Genomic DNA, 17,564 nt, shown 5'->3' on the forward strand with positions numbered 1-17,564 from the left:
ATCATTCTTCCCAAGATGGTATCCTCGGAGCTCTTAGAATAGTGTGAATATTGATTCCTGCATGTTTTATTAAATACTTCCAAATCATAGCTTTTTGAAAGAGATTAATTTCAGCCAGGGTAACAACAGAACATAAGACTTAAAAGCAGCAATCTTAGCATCCTAGTTCAAAGAACTGAACTATCTATTGCTGAAAAATATGGGATATTTTCTGGGGCGGGGGGAGTGTAGATTAATAACACTAAGATACTATACTCTTAATTCTAAGGGCTTTACTAAAAGTCATATCAACATCAGAGTTATGTTCAACATGAGTGGATCTCAAAACCAAGAAAAAGCACTATTTTTTAGAGGTTTCAAAAAGAAAAAAATGTTTGAAATGTTACTGTGATCACAGAGAGTCACTTCTACTTGCTTTTTCCTACTAATTATAAAGGCAAAGAGGAACAAGCAAGATGACAGGATAAGCAAGATTGCCAAGAGCAAGATAAAAAGAGAAATAAACCAAGATGGCATGGGAATATATTTATATATACACTTAATTTATTCCCAAATTATGAGAAAAGAAAGATCAAAATGTTTTCGTTTCGTGCCCTATAATCAATGTTCTTTCAGAGCTGAGTTTTCAGACATTTATGTAAAGTGGATTCTGAATTCTAATTAAGATATTGCTGTAAGCCAGGATTCTCCATCATACAATTAATTTCAAATCCAACCTCTAGCAGAACAGGGTACAGATAGAGTTAGACTGATGTAATTACAAAGTCCATCAGCTGTAAGCCACTGGGAGAGGTTGTAGGCTTTCCTGTAGTTCTCCACCGTACTGGGTAGTAGGCTGTTGTTTTTCTGGAAATTTACTGGAAAGATTCAGTTACCATGATTCAGTGACAGCACTTTAATACTAGCTTAGGTTTACATCATATATTTTAATACACTAACTTTGAAAATAATGACAACTGCATTCATATTTCTGAGGGCTACACTGACTAATAGAGCACTGGAGTGGGTATTCACTTTTGAAAAATAGTTTGAAACAAACTATACAAAAAAATACAATGCAGCTTGGCAAGCCATTTGTTTTTGTACAGCACGATCTGCTCTGTCAGAGCACTTCATATTCACACACTATTTTTTTCTGAATGACAGAAACCCTTTCCGTAAGTCTTCAGTTTGTTATTGTTATTATAATACATGCATTCATATAAATTGGCAGTTTTCGTTAATTTTGAGAGGAGGGACAAAAAAGTCTTCCACCTAAAGATACACTTTTCACACGAAAGTGAACCGACACTTTTATACTTATAGCCTCAAAAGAAAACCTTTGCAATCCCGTGCCTACATATGATAAATCACTTTTAACTGTAACTCAAATAAATTTATATAATTTTTCATTTTCTAACACCATCAGCATTGGAACAGAAGTATCTAATAGCAAGGCACATGACATCTGGTTTGGCATCTCCCACTAACTGCAAAACCATCAACACCCTTTCTACTGTTTGGAAACAGTATGAGATTGCTCATTTGAAATTTTAAGATGATGTTTCTATTTCAAATCTGAAAGTAGAGTTTTAAGCACATCAGAAAAGAACATTAYGTCTTTGTATATGCAGTCAATTCACATTCCACCATCTCACATGAACAATTTGTAGATATGAGAGTAGGAGCAAAGATTAACAGTAAACTTGGACTAAGCACTTAACTGCTGTTGCCCCACCTAAAAGTGGAAATCAGCTAGATCTCCCTTGCTTTATAAAGGGCTTTTTATACGGGTTTTACAAGAAAGTTTAAAGAGCAATCAGGAAATAGACTTATGCAATGGAACTTTCAGAGGTAAAGTCTTAACTTTACGGTCATGAACTAACAAATTTAAGAAAATATTAGAATTAATGCTATTCATACATGTTTTCCAATATGGAACACTGCATATTTGGCCATGCCCAAGCCCAGGACACTGGCTCAACAAGCTTCCTGACCTTCCATTTTTATATTGAAACTAATGTGGACAGTAGCTGTATGTTACTAGAGAGGCAACAACTATTACATAAGTGCTGGTAAGAAATGGCTTTTTAAAACACTTTTTAATTATACATTATAGGGAATTTTTCATGCAAGCTTAAGCTACTAGCACAAATTGTCTAAGCTAACTTATATGACTTTGTACCAAAGCAAACAGGGAACGCTTGCAATCACTGTCGCAGTCAGTTGAAGTCTGCTCTTGCTTCCCTCAGCCACCCCTTCCACCTTTCATCCCAYATCTCTGACAAGCTCAATATCCCTCCACCCATGCTACAAAGCACAAAGACTCCAACCCCACGCCTGCCGGCCAGCTCTCCTCTGACCCATGGCTCCTGAATACTTTGAGTTGCATGGCAGGTTGGAAATAGTGCTAAATCTTACRTCTCTGTGGTGTAGGATTTAGCTCTGAGGGCTGGGCTACCTGTAGCCCAGCAAGGGTCCCCCAGCTCTGGAGACAAGCTCCGTGCCCCAGCAAACTCATGTCCGTTCCCATGATCTATTTTTTCCCCCTTATAAAACTCTATCTGATTTTCATCAAAAAGAGTTGGTGCAATGCAACCTCATACTTTATTAACTATACATTATTCATGCTCTGCTCTGAATACAGATTGTTTTCCTCTTATCCATGGCACAAGTGCTCAAGTCCTTCAGAGGTGGTCGTTCATTTAATAGCGTTCTTGCACTTACCTCACAGAATTTTGTTCCCCATTTTAGAAGTAGGAAACCCCAGACAGGAATTAACATCAGTAACGCTGGAYGTTCAGCTTAGATATACTGCAGGGTGGAGGGGGAAACAGTCCCTATGAAGTTGTATAATACAACACCATGTGCAAGAAGTTTGATTTGGCTGATAAGTCTGGTACCATGTATGGTTGAGGAAAGGTCTGAATGCAGTTCTTCAAAAGGCACCAGTCAGCTACATTTGCTGCAAGATTCCTGTTTTCCTTCATGCTAGTCCCTTGAAAATTCAGTACATACCTGCTAACTCAAAGCCAAGCAACGCTGCTGTTTGCTGCTCATCTCTGATCCACCCTCAGCCATCAGTCCACCTTGTGCTTTCAGTTGGATAAGCACTCTGAAGAAAGGCAAGATGTGTGTTGGTGTAACTGAGCCAACAAGCCATCCACAAAATGGCTGAACTGAAATTACACAGAAGGCAGCTGGAAAGTTTCTCTCTAAAAAAAACTGTTTTAGGAGCATTATTTGAAGTTGAAATTGGGTTTCAAACTATCATGAAATAAGCATTCTTAGCTTACACATTATCAGGTTCACTCCTAACAAAGCTCACAGACACAGCTCTTCTGGACACAGAGCATATGCACTATGCCTGATAGACACAACAGAATGAACCTTTCAAGGACTCAAAGTTATTTTACTTAAACCCTATTTGATCTGAGCAAAGTTTTAGGGAAAATAATTTATATAAATTTCACTATTTTCACCATGCTAATTAACCCACATCTAATAAAAACTAGTCTTTGGGTAAGTCCTGTTTAAAAAGAATGGTGTAAATTTCTGCAGGCAGATATAAAATTAAGATAAAAACATGAAACATTTGCTTTGAAGTGAGTTTAAAAAAGAAAAAAGATCATGAGCTCAGTAAGAGCTATGATATTAATAAGTGTTAAGACAAGCCCTAATTTTATGTTCAGAATGCTACACATAAAAATATTTATGATACACTACTTACAAAAAACTGCTGGAGTAGAAAGACTAACCTCCTTAAATCAATTCTATCCAGCATATACTCAAAGAGCATGTTTATTTCTTCAAGAACTTTCAAAAATCCCTTTAAAAAAAAAAAAACCCGACCACTGGTGTTTCGTAATTCAACAGTCAAAAAGCAGATATTTTATTATAACTTCCCAATATACCAAACATATTATCTTTATTTATAAATGTTCAAAACAACTTTGTTATCCAGAATAACTTCAGATCATAAACATCTGACACCTGTGCTGTTTTATGTAATTTCTTCAGACCGGTATTTAATTCTGGAAAAATATCAAATCTTTGCTAGGTTTTTCAGTGAGACTCTAAGTCAATAAATACTTGTCATTAATGTAAAGATCTCTCTTRAGGGAATGCAGAGTTATTTGTCCTATTAGTACTTTCCTATATATGCTTATGTTGTACATAGTAAAAGTGGGGATCAAAGTGACTCATTAACTCTTTAGTCTAAGGCTCTATATAATATTGCRCCGTAATTACAAGCTCTACTTGAGACCATATTGCTGGGGCCAGGGGRCATGGGCACAGAAAAACCCCAAAGTACATTTTGATTAAAATTCGGTGGTATTAAGCAAAATTAAAGAAATCACTTAAACAGTACGTTTCATTTCATTACCTTTCAAGGTATGCAAGTCTGTGTGTGCACATACRTAACAGCTCTCAACACCACTGTCATGACAGGACACCAATTCTTCAGAGCACTTAATCAAGAAAGCTAAGAAGGCTATCTTCACTGTACACCCCATGCTAACTGAAAAGCATATGAGGACAATAAGAAAATAGAAACAGAGGTAAAWTAATCAAAATGGGGCTCCATTCCCTAATTCAAAGTTCTATTGAAATCAGCTAAATTGAGCACACTCCTAATGATTTTCTGAAGCAGATCTAGAAAAGAAAGCAATACTTATTACTAAGAATTCTGAATAAAATGTAGATATTACCCAGAGCCTGATATTAGTTAGAAGTACATCAAAACTAAAGGTCTCATGATCTAATTTATGAAGTCAGAAATGATACAGTCCCTRTCTATGACTCAAAGTCACCTTCCTTTATTGTGATAAAGACTAGAGAATTATTTCCAAAAATTGTAAAGCTCTAACCATGGCAAAGTTAACATCTTTCTGTGACCTTGTTAGCTCAGTGGAAGTTGACAATTTCACACACTATTATTTCACCACAATGTGGAATACATATTTTATCCAAGCTCTCCTTCCAGCTTTCTCTTCTAAACCAGCCATCTACAGTCCAAATTCAAGTTAAACAGTTGGACATGGTAAATAGTGCCAGAGGCACAACAGAAGAGAAATGCAGGCACCGGTAAACTATATCATCACAGGCTGGAATATTGATGCCATCATCTCTGGTTCTGAACAAATAAAGAAGCCAACAAAAGAAACTTCAGAAAGAAAACAAAAATGCATATCCTCTGGTATAAATATGTAACTGTATGAGGACAGTTGTAATGATTTCATTATCTCTCTTTTCTACATTCAGCTATAATACTCCAGCTAATGCAAAGCGTGAGCAGTTTTCTACTCCCTCKTTGAGGTCATGGCCTGTAAGGCACTGATGGCAAAGAGGTGTCTGGTCTTGAATCCGTTCCCATACAGGTATTCTGTTGAAATACTCACCAACCCTAAATGAGACTTGAATGATCTCAAATTTAACCATCTAGGTTTCAAGAGCTTATATTATTTTGGGGGTTGGTCTTTAAAAAGGTACAAAATCTTATCCATTAATTACTTGAACGTTTCCAAGGTTCTGYGAGGGCTTTTTGTACTTTTGTTGGTTTGGTTTTTGAAAGCACTCTGAACAAAAGCAACACCAGCTGCCTAGTACTTGCAGAGGAGTCTTGAGTAACCTAGTTAAGTATACAATGCGGAAAATGATTTTTTTCTGAGAAAACACACTTTCATGCAGTTTGAAAAGCTACCATCAATGACCTAGCAGCTACAGTCACAAAAGCTGTCCCCAGAGCTCATGAGCTATAACCTCAATAAACCTCATACAATTAAAAGTTTAACCAGACTTTTGTTCCCTAGTTCTAACTGCCAAAAAAGCATTATTTACCTGTATAACATAGCATTACTACTGAAAAAAGAGGCTGTATGGTACATTGATACAGTGACCACATCCATAATATAATATTAATACTAGAAAGGGATGCTATTCTAAATTGAGATTGTGGCTGTGAGGAAAGCACAATTATAAATAATTTCAGTAACTCAAAATCCCCCCCCCCTTTTTTTTTTTTTTTAAGAACAATGTACAGGTATTAAACAGACAAGTATTAATAGCTAACAGTAAAACACAAATCTAACAAAATGGGGACATAAAATTGGACAGCTCTATGAAAAGGTAGAAGAACTCACATACTGAGTTATGGTAACAGGCTCAGATGAATGCACATTATATAACTTCATTGACTGCAAACCGTTGCTTTTCTTTYATTTATTCTGTTCATTTTAATTTATAGCATTGCCCAAAATCCAAAGTACTATTTTTACCGCTCACATGCTATAGATTATGGCCRAGTTTCCAGAAGTACAAACATCCCAACTGGAGTGTAAAAGTGTAAAACTTCTGAGTTTAYGAGCTCTACATTTGGTTGTATGCTGGAAGCCAAATTCACAGAACTGAAAAAATTTAGCTCGGGGGTCGGGGAGGGACGACTTCTTATAGGAAGCGTTTCTGATATAAATACAAAAGTGAAAGTAAGCCAAGACTTTGAGAAAATACTTAGTCAACATCCCAATTATTTGTTAAAATCAGTTTTTACAGGAAATTTTCAAATAATAATACCTATTTGCACAATACATATCTTCCACATATATTTTCCYAAGAACAGATCAAAATGATTATTGTTTACAACACTTCAATAGCAATGACAACATACTTATGCTCAAATAAGGGCAATGAAACAGTAAACAGCAATATGCCAAAATTTGTACAGGATTCTACTCATATTGTTTCAACCTGAATACTTTAGGCAAGTAAATAACTCAGACTTGTGATAGTTATTCATTTTTAATATAGAACTTAAAGACAGCTCTTGTCATTTATGGCCTTGAATCTTTTTCTCTTAATGAAAATGTGTTTGTTTATGCTGCCTAGCCTATACAAGATACTACAGTAGCTGGTACAGTAGGAATTTCTGGTTGCCTTTAAAAACAGTTCCCTCAGTTTCCTCCATTATTACCGTGAAGAAAAATGATCTGGCTAGTGCTGACACAGACTCCAAATGTTTTTTCATTTTATCTGCATTTATTCTATTTGCCCCATGGCTATAATATGGTTTTAGCCATCATTGCAGGTTCTTTTCTTACACAATAATGATAATGTATGCAACCATTCTTCAGCAAAACCTAACAAAATTCTCTTCTATTTGAGTTTTTTCTGTTACTGCTTTTAGACAGATTGTAGCAATAAGCCAAACCACGTAACGGCTCCTKTCATTCTAAAGATTTCTTTCAAAATCTCTTTCATTACAAAAGCAGCATGTATTAAAAATTTCCAAGCATACACACAAATGCATTTGATGAGGTAAATTCTCAGACCATTTCATGTGGATTCAGATGTAAACTCATGTACCCATGAGAAAACCAAATAGATTCAGAGCAAAAACAATGAAGTTAATACTGCATTCTTGCAACGTAGACTTGCAAGGAAAAAAGAATTTAACTTTCCAAAGAGATGCAGAGCAATACTCAGTCTAGTACCCCAAAACTTCTTCCAAAGAAGCACACAGGGCTTCTTATAGCATAGTACATGCAGCAAATTGCTCGTCACTGTAGCCAGGTCATAGTCACACTGCAACCCCTAGAGCTTCACCACTCTGCCTTTACTTTTTGGTGTCACAGGCAAGGAGGACATCAAAACTTTTACTCTTCTGAGGTTCCTGTACTAAAACCACACTAACTACCTGTCTCTTCACAGCAGTTCAATAATTTGCTGTAGTTGGATTTAAAATTAAACTGATATTTGGCATTCTAAAGATAATGGGAGATGCTTCCTGACAAACGAAATTTTAAGTCACATACACATGCGTCACCAAAGATCAAGTCAGAGACAGAGAAATGGCTTAATATTTATACGTGTGTTTTCTTCCTGTTCAGCACTCATTACACACAGGTTTCACCCTAACAATATTTGGCAGAATAGTACGGTCAATTGACTTACCAGATGAAGATTTCCTCCAAGATTACTCATTTTTGTTATATTAACACCAATACTGTTGACACCTTACCAAGTTCCAAGCACCTGGAGAGGCAGAGCAAGTACGGCCTTCTCTAGAGACTTGGGCAGAAGGGACCTCTGACCTCAGTATCTGAAACGGCTTCTTGCATTATCAAGCCACATTCCCTCGCTCAGTCAAAACACTGCCCTGCCACTCGCAGCCATGCAACCCACTAAGCAGTCCAGACTGCTGTAAAGATGCCAAAGAAAACAAGTAAGGGTCATGAACCAGAGTAACAACAGATAAATACATTTGAATCATGAGCTAGAGTAATGCACCTTAAAACTCTGGCCTAGACATTTTCAAGGCCAGCAATTTAGAAAAGTAATTCACTGTAAATACCTCAAAGTTCACCTCCAGAGTCTATTCCAAAGTGAGCCTCATGTTTATCAATGGATTTTTATTTTTTTTTTAAACCTAATAAGACAGACTAATCAGACCCTTAACTTCTGGAACTTCCTGTTCTTCACCACAAGGTAGCCAACACTCCTTAGAGGAGGCATCCATTCCTAACATGTCCTAATGGCAACTAACTACAAGCCTTAGAAATTCACATTTCTCCAGCCAAAAAGCCAAGGATGTTTGTTCACAGACAGAGCAAAGGGAAGCCAGAGGAGCTGCTGCAGCATAACTAAACAAAGAAAAATCCAATAGGTGGTTTGAACTTTGCAGGGACCATTGCTGCAAAAAGTGGAAAAGAAACTGAACAAGCAGTTTATTTTTTACACTCCTTGACATTTAAAAAATAAAATAAACTTTAAGGTGAAAACACAACACAATTCAAAGTGAATCCCTTCTTGAGAACACCTCTTTTGTGATTGAGACATTTTGTCCCTCCCCCCTCCCCCCCCCCTTTTTTTTTAAAAGCTTCTAAAACTCAGGTTATACCTACCTTGTTCATCCAGTCTCGGGCAACTCAGGAAGTGTATGATGGAAGAGGTGATGACAATAACAAGCCAACTACTCAGTTAAGAGGGAAGGTATACTGTTGTTTAAGGGCTGTTTCGTTTGGGGTTGTTTGGGGGGGGGGGGTTGTTTGTTTTTTTAAACAAGACTGAATAAAAAGCCTTTGATTTTATTTTTAACCTCACCTATCTAAGTCAAATGGCCTTGAAAGAAACTGAAAGAAACTGAAAGAACAAGTCTGTTTGTTAAAGACACAACACACCCCATCTTCAATTAAAGATTGAGCAAGCTCTCAAATAAATTCAATGTTCTTCATAAAACCATCTAGAAGGGAAAACACAGACTGGACATTCACAATTATTTTAAAGATTAAGAAGTGAAATTGATAGCTGAATGTTTTCGTTGCAGTGACATATACAGCCTCAAGGAAAAAGCTTCACCACTTTCACCACCACCAAACACGCACTTGCAAATTACCTGAAAAACAGAACATTATCACAATCTAAATGCAGAGTTGATTTTCTTAAAAATCATTGCAAATGTTGATAAATCCATGTATAAAGTGTTTAAGTGAACTTTAAAACTATGTAACAAGAAGCTTTTCCTGAAAGAAGGGTCACTAAAACCACATCTGTAAATCTGCTGTCAACCTCTAGCAGAAGAGCTCCTGACAAGCGAACCAACCCCTCTGCTCCGAAAGGGCAAGACCTCACGCCTCATCCAGGACTCTCAAAACTATCTCCTCTTAGACCTATTTTTCCATGAAAATATGGAAGATGTACAGAGAGCATGTAATGTGGAACAGGAGGAAGCTATCCACAAGAAAAACAAATGCAAATAAGAAACAGAGACAGCAAAGGAGATGATAAATACAGGTTTGCTTCCATTAAAATAATGCGAACACCTATGTAGCAGCTTAAAAACTGTACTTGTGAATTTTGATATGGATATTTACTGCACCAACTTTATTTCCCAATCAGAAAGTTCTGATGCTTTTAAAGAAAGTGATATATATGTGTGCCTGCCCGCCTCTCTCAGAAAAAAGTATATACTTGAGAAGCAAGGCTTTTGGTGCCCTGACATTAAAARAAGATAGCTCACCTCAGCCAAGTGAATCCATCCAACTAGATTTCAGACCARTCCTCAGGGAAAATACAACATCCTACAACACGACTATACTTTCCTTTGCAAACTCCATTTTGAGTACTACTGAGAAGTACACAAATACCAGCCTTACTTACCGAGGCCCAGCTGTACAAATGGTACCTTCCTGAAGACTTGGTCTAATCCCAAGAGCCTCGTATGCAAAGCCTAGATCTTGCCAGCACTTACACATGCCCAACTCAATGCATATAAACAARGATTACTCACATGCTAGAAGTATATGAATAATAAGCACGTTCATGAATCAGCGACTACATTCAGGTACAATAAAAAGCTAAGGTGAAGGAGGAGAGGAGCAGAGGCAAAAAATTTGTCACAATGCATCATAATCATGGCAGCGAATGCTCCCAACTGGATTTTAGGAAAGGCAAGAGACAGCCTTAAAAAAGGCTGCCTTTGAGGGTTGGGGGGTGGGGGTACGGGGGATGCACAGGGAGAGGAATAGAAGGCATTTCTTTATTATTTACATTTTTTTCTGTACATCTCCTAATAGGCAATAAATTGCCACTTCTGGAAAAAAATCCCAGAGAAGGACCCTTTCACTGCCTTCCTTCCCAGCCCCCACCAGCTCCCCAGCTGACATGTTTATTGCTTTTACATTCTCTCTTCCTTTAGCTACTAGCCCAGTTGCACGCCTGGAAAGCTTCTGAATCAGGTCATAATATCCCATTTAAAATTCAGTTCCTTTATCAGCCAACTTTTAAAAGAATATATGATTTTCTAGAACAGAAACAGCAGCTATCCAGAACGAACTAATTAATGCTGTGAAAAAGCAAACTGCTGAGCAAGTCAGCCCAGGAATTGTGAAATGAGAGACTTCAGAAGTTGCAGGGGAGGGGAAGAATTTTTTAAAATGTAAATAAAATAGCTACTCTTAACTTCCTGTGACATAAGCTTGGGTAGGAAGGGCCTTCCAGTTGTAGTAAGTTATTCTCTATTGCCCAGTAATCATGCAAGGTCAAGAAAAATATCTTCAAGTGTTCACCCCAAGTGGACCCGTGTACAGGCTGCCCTGTAGAGAATAGACTCCACTTACGCAACAGCTTACAAATTAGTTCCCAAATTTAAATTCATTTGTTAGCTGTACAACAACAACAGATGCTGGTATACCACCTGCTACTACCAACACAACCGCTGATGTACCACAACCTGTGGTAAGTACACAACCAACATGGTACACAGGTACTCTGAATGCATACTGTGTGCCTTCTTCAACACCAGAGTAATTGTAGCTTGGTTGGCAAAAATTAACCTATCAGAGTAACACTGAGAACCCCAAAACATTGCCCTGTTGAAGGGTTTGGCTCAAACATTCAAAAAAAATCCACTAACAGCACTCGCCTTTTCAGGAGCACCATCATTCTCTTACACTTTCACTAGAAAAGCACTGGTTGGCCTCAAGTTAAAGCTCAGCAGGTGCAAAGTTCCTGTATTTCTAGCTCCTACATCAGAACGATTCAGTCCTAGATCAGCCGCATTTACAAAAAAACCCAACCTATGACTTTCATCTTGAAGGTCATAATGTTTCAGTAGYGACTATTCAATGTAATTTGGAAAGTCACAGAAGCCTAGATGCTTCAACTTTTTTACTACCACTTTTTTCATACAGAATTATATGCATTAACAAGTTCTGCTATCTAAATCAACACTATGAACAATCTATACAAGGAAAAGTTTTAGCTTTATTATAAGTGCAGCATTTCAAGACTGTTTATATAAAACAAAAATCAGCAACTAATTGCCTTACACTGAAACATCCAAAATGTGCCGGGAACTATGCAACACTGATAGATGAAACTTCTGCCCTTGAGATTTACAGTGTAAGAGGTGTTTGAAAAAAGGGAAAAGGAAAAAACTTACTAAGACTTACCAGCATCTTTGTGATGACCTGCTTTTTGAATCAGGAATTATTACACTATCAAATAATAATTAAAATAACAAGAAAAGCTGAATGGAAAAGATAGGGTTAACAGGAGCAAGGGAAGCTAAGAAAAAAACTGGAAGAAATAAAAAAGGAAAAAAATTGAGGGCGGAAGGAAAAAAAAAAAATCAAAAAAGTGGTTGAAATCAGCAGCAAAGGAAGAGAGAATACTTAGCTCAAATTGCAGCCTACTAACAAAACTGGAAAGCCCAAAGTCACTACCCATGTGGTGGCTGCAGTCTTCACCATCTAGACAGGAGGYTGAGAAAACTCATAGCAACACTAGTTAAGGCAACAAGAAAATGTGACTAAGATTGGTAATTATATCATAATCTCAAGATCTGAAATTGAAGCTTTGAGAAAGGCAATCTTTAACCTTAACAAATAAATTGAGTCCAAATTACAGAAAGTCAGTCGAAGTTACAGAAAGTCGCTAGCTTTTCTTTTTGATCATTTCTGAAAGTGAACCTTCTGCTTCTATTTCTGAATGATCATATAAATAACAAGCTGAAAAAAATCCTTCAAAAAAAAAAAAAGTAGCAAACTCTCCGCTCTTTTTTGTAATTTCATAAGAAAGTAGGTCTCATGTGTGTCCAAAGCAGATCCACAGTTGCATGCACTGATACCACAAAAATTATTTTTCATTTTACGTTGATGACAACTGTCGCCCCATGAATTTACCACGGGTTGCTAGGGTTTTTTTGTTTGTTTTTTTTCCTCTGATCACAGCAAAAACATAATTGAGAACCACCACCCTTGGGATCTGTGAACTACTAAAACACAATTCCTTCTTTGGGATCAAGAGACTGCTTCTACATAATTACTGTTAGATATTTCACTGGGAATATCCCACCTGAACGCTTGTTGGAAACTTCGTGCTTTATTTAGGCTGAGAATTCTGAGAGACATTTGAGGTCATGAGAAGACATGCTACTATGAAGTTAGCATGGGGTATTTTAGCAAGTTTAATTACTGCCCAGCACTGCAAGAAACCTATACTTTTCCTAATGCAACTGACTTGTGAATCCTGCCTGCTTTTTGATCTACACAATTTGAAAAAATCTTGCAAGAAGACTGGAGGAGCTACCCTGGGAACTAATAACAGATCTGAAAAAAACCCAGACATGCTGCTCTACTTCTCCCACTCTTCAATTTTAAGCGATGGAAGAGAGCATAAATTGTACTAATTGCAAAATTGTCAGTTCGGTCCTTGAGTCAGTAAATTATGCTTGTACAACTTCCCTTCATTCCCATCTCTCCCACTTCTCAGAGAACATACATTGCCAGCACTATTTCTCGTGTTCTCCAACCATTTCTATTACCTTTTTCCTCCTTCCTTCCTCCACTTCAACCTTCGAAGCCTCCCTTTCTTCTCACTTACTCCTACAGGACAGCATATCCTAATTCCACATTTCATATCCTTCCTCCATGGAGTCTCTTGGCTACTCACTAGGTCCAACTCTTCCTCCTGCTCTCTAACTCCTCTTCTACTCTCCGGTCCTTGCTCCAGCAAGACCATTTTCTGGGGGACAGGGAAGAGGAGGTACAACATGAGGTCTCACAAATAGCAGGGAGTTGTTTGGCTCCCAGCTTCTCTGGGGCAACAGTGGATTGCAGCATCTCTTGTGCACTTCTGGCCTCTACGCTGCCAGCGAGAAAACTGGATTCCAGCTCTCCATCCCTTAACTTTAGACATGCAGAGAGGCAACTTGTTAGTTTGCTTGCTTTTAAATGCACTAACAGATTACTGCAATATTTTAAAGTTTGCTTGGTGACTTCAAATCAGATATTCTATCTGAAACTATTCACTTGTTTTTTCATAAAACGGATGGAGGAAGTTGATAGGATCCCTTTAAAAAGCTATAAAAGTTTGAATTCTAACTTTTTTCTATTCCTGCAAATGCTCACATTTAATTACTGGACTGGAAATTAACACTTCAGCCGGAAGTTCAAAAATCTACTTTGTTTGAGGATAAGGAGCTGGGAGCACCTTTGTAGCTCCACAAGCTCATCTTGAGAACAAATTACAAGCTTGACACCCTCAAGAGCCCACTTTTTTTTAATATTGCAAAAATGTAAGTGCAAAACCCTGACATTATTTTAAAGCAGTCTAAAGCTTATACTGTCCAGAAAGATTTCTGTTCCAGTCTTTTAATTACATTAAAAAAAAAATTCTTTAATAGTACTTGTCACAATGAAGTATCTTCCATCATATTCTTGGTCACATTATTTTGCATCACAAAATTCACATTACAACAACAGTAGTMTGAAGTATCTGGACCTCAGTTTAGCAAGACACCTAAACGTAAGCAGCTTTGCAGAAGCCACTTAATTCCACATTAAAAGAGAGATACCATACAATCAGGATACAGAATTTCTCACATGCATGATAGACTTTGCCAAATAAAGTATTTAATAATCCATCAGTTCACATACAAAGAAATACAAGCAAGCAATTGGCACACTACTTAAAAGAAAGAATTAGTCCCTGTACAAAGTACTGAGAGATTTTTAAACCAGCAAAACATCCACTTTCACATGGACAGAGCCAGTTTCTCACAAAAACATTTACACAGAAGTGTAATGTAATAATCAAAGGTGTTTCTCAAGAAAGAAGTAAATGTTGTCCTTAAACATGACCAAGTAAAATAAAGCAAGCAGTACTCTGGTTTGCTTTGACAGAAGGTAGCTTCCTGTTAGATTTTGCACTGTTTACTAACACTTATGCATAATATTCTCAGATTAGAAACAAAACAAGCTTAAAAGCAACACTCATAAGCCACCATGCAGGGTTATATTTAACATGTGCAATTAGCACCAATTGTAAATGTCAAATATGTTAAGTGTGGACTGAACTAGGGGAGATTCTACACGGAAAAAAAAGTTTATCATGTAAAGACACCGTTATCCATGTTAGAAGTCTTTTGGCAGTTACTAGGACTCCAACTCTTTCCCTTTAGCAATCAGAACAGTTGTTTACTTCCTTTTGTGTTGCACAGATAAATACTTATAAAAGCGTCAGCTATACATTATCCAGCCAGCTACAAGAATTGTCTACATAAACAACAGTCTAAATTTCCATCACTGTTTACATATTGTCTTTAAAGCCTAATGGGAGGTTTTGTTTAAAATGAGAAGAAAGAAAATAACAACATAAGAATTTTTAAAAAGCTATTCCGCAACTGAAAAACATGATAGAAACGCTAGTGTAATGATACCCTTCACRTACATGAAAACAGAAACAGCATCATTCTTTCACTAGTGCAGCAAACAGACTGTACATACAGACTCCRGCAGCTCTGAACGAAATTCTGGTGTTCATTATCTGCCCCTTTTCCTCACTCACAAAGACACCAGACTGAAAAAGAAATCAACAAATACAGATACAAGTAGCTATTGGTTATAAATAGTTTTGATCTCCAACAAGCATTCAAGATACACAGAGATGAAGTTTATCTCCCTCTTATAGGGGGGAGATATCACTATAGTTTATCTGCCTCTTCCAAACAAGACTACAATTAAGTGTACCGCTGCAAACTGTCATTTTTCATATACTAATAGTAGCTCCAAAAATTAATCCCTCTGGATAGGCTAAATTAAAGGGATCTTTAAGATACATTTACTTTTTACCCTAAAGAAGAAAAGCATTTTATGCAATATATGCTGAGGACTGTTTCACTTAAGTATTTTAAATTCACAGTACAACAGTTGTGCTTGCTACCAAGTTTAGAGTTTGCTACTACACCCAAAGAAGAACAGAAAAAGGAAACTGACTCATCTGCCTTCAACAGTGAACAGAGGTTCAAAAACCTAAATGGCAAGGAAAGAGCAGCTGGGTGGCCAGACTTCCTACAGCAAGAGATTAGAATGAAACCCAGTTACATCTGAACACAGGTTCAGACAAGAACCTTTCTACCACAGCTACCCTCAAACATTAACTCTTTCCATGACATACTCGAGACAAACATCTCTGTAGGCCATGGTTACTCAGAGGGGCTCAGCACACACACAAGCCGTCTCATGATTAGTTACCATGAGACCTCCTCAGAAGAGCAAAGTTAAAATACATACAACAGTCCTTGAAGGATCAGGTCCTTGACCTTCATATATGCATGATGACTTATTCTTAAGGTCACTGTTAGCAGTATCTTCTGTACTAACTTGTTAACATGCTTACTGCCAGGGAAACAAAAACATACTCTTACAAATTTTGATCATTATTACTACGGATAAATGAAAGCAATAAAATGTATCTAAAAAAAGCAACATGTCTGGGGAACRTCCTTCCCCGTGTGAACATTAATAAACCCAGATTAGGCTCATGAACGCCTTCATCCAAGGAGCATATAACTCATTTGCCAATTAAATTATTTTCCCTTGAGAGCTCAGTGTTGTGAGACACTTTGTAATTCTGACTTTCATTTTAAAAGTGAGAATTATTACTATATACAACATTGATTTCATTTCTTCCCTGCCGTTCACATTTTACACCTTTGTTTTTAAGGCTAGGGAATGTTAGTGCACTACCATTAATACGTTTTCTCAACAAGATAAGACCAAGCATTAGTCTAATCATACAGAACCATGCCGGGTCCCGTTCTGAAAGGCACCAAGCGCCCTCGTCTCCCACTGATGTCAGCCCACATAGTGCCAGAAGTGCTGAGGTCCGTTGTTCCGACTATTTTTCCCCCTCCTGTGCGGTCCTGCCATACATTCTTTAGGAGAAGCCATACACTACAACACATTACTAGACAACGAAAATACACCCTCACGTATTTTTCAAGTTTAGCAAACTCTTACCGTCAAGAGCATAATTAAAATAAAGGCAGAGCATGCAGCTCAACTACATAAGGACTATCTTCCAGATGGAGGCAGTATTTACAGAGTTTTATTTCCTTATAGAAACTACAAACTATGTAAGAGCCAGGAAGCCCTTCCGATGCGCACAGYTCCCTCGGTAGAGGGGCAGTCACCCTGCAATTCCTGGATTTGATTCAAGAAAAAGTCTGTACCAGCCAACCCTGCCCGAGCAGCGGGGAACYCCGCGTGCTAAACCGCGCATCCCTCACGCCGCCGGCACCCGCGTTGCGCCGCGCCAGCAGCCGCAGCGCTCGCGCAAGCCCCCGGCGCCAGCGCAGCAGCTCCGACGGCGCCGCGGCCCAGCCCTCCGCAGCCCGCCGAGCGGCTCCCGCAGCTGCTTCCCGCCCCGCGCAGCACGAAGCGCCCCGCCGCCGCCGCCGCCGCGGCACTCACCGGCGGTCTCGGGGGCCGGCGGCGCCCCCGCGGCGCCGTTCAGGTAGAGGATGGCGAGCAGGTGGGGCTGCGTCTTCTCCAGGGCCACCCGCAGGTCCTGGAAGTGGTCGCGCTCCTTGGCCAGCAGCAGGGCGAGCAGCAGCTCGGCCTTGCCGCCGCCCGCCGCCTCCAGGTCGCGCAGGTCGCGGGGGCCCAGSGCGCCGGCGGCCTCCAGCAGCTCCACCACCTTGTCCACCTCGGTCATGGCGGGCGCCAGGCTCTGCCGGCACTGGGCGAGCAGCTCCTTGTGCTTCGGCTCCATGGCCGCCCCGCGCCCAACTGCCCGGCCCGGCC

At 38.7% G+C, this 17,564-nt stretch overlaps 1 protein-coding gene across 1 annotated transcript in view; it reads right to left on the minus strand.

Annotated features, from left to right (window-relative positions):
• Positions 1 to 17,564, minus strand: part of DLG5 (discs large MAGUK scaffold protein 5) — a 120,514-nt gene extending 102,950 nt beyond the window's left edge. The window contains exon 1 of the mRNA XM_026056029.1: positions 17,232 to 17,564. Coding sequence (XP_025911814.1) covers positions 17,232 to 17,532 — 301 coding nt within the window. The 5' untranslated portion in view covers positions 17,533 to 17,564. The remainder of the gene's footprint in view (positions 1 to 17,231) is intronic.

The sequence above is a fragment of the Apteryx rowi genome, unplaced genomic scaffold (genome assembly GCF_003343035.1).
Source record: "Apteryx rowi isolate R43461 unplaced genomic scaffold, aptRow1 scaffold_129, whole genome shotgun sequence".
Lineage (NCBI taxonomy): Eukaryota > Metazoa > Chordata > Aves > Apterygiformes > Apterygidae > Apteryx > Apteryx rowi.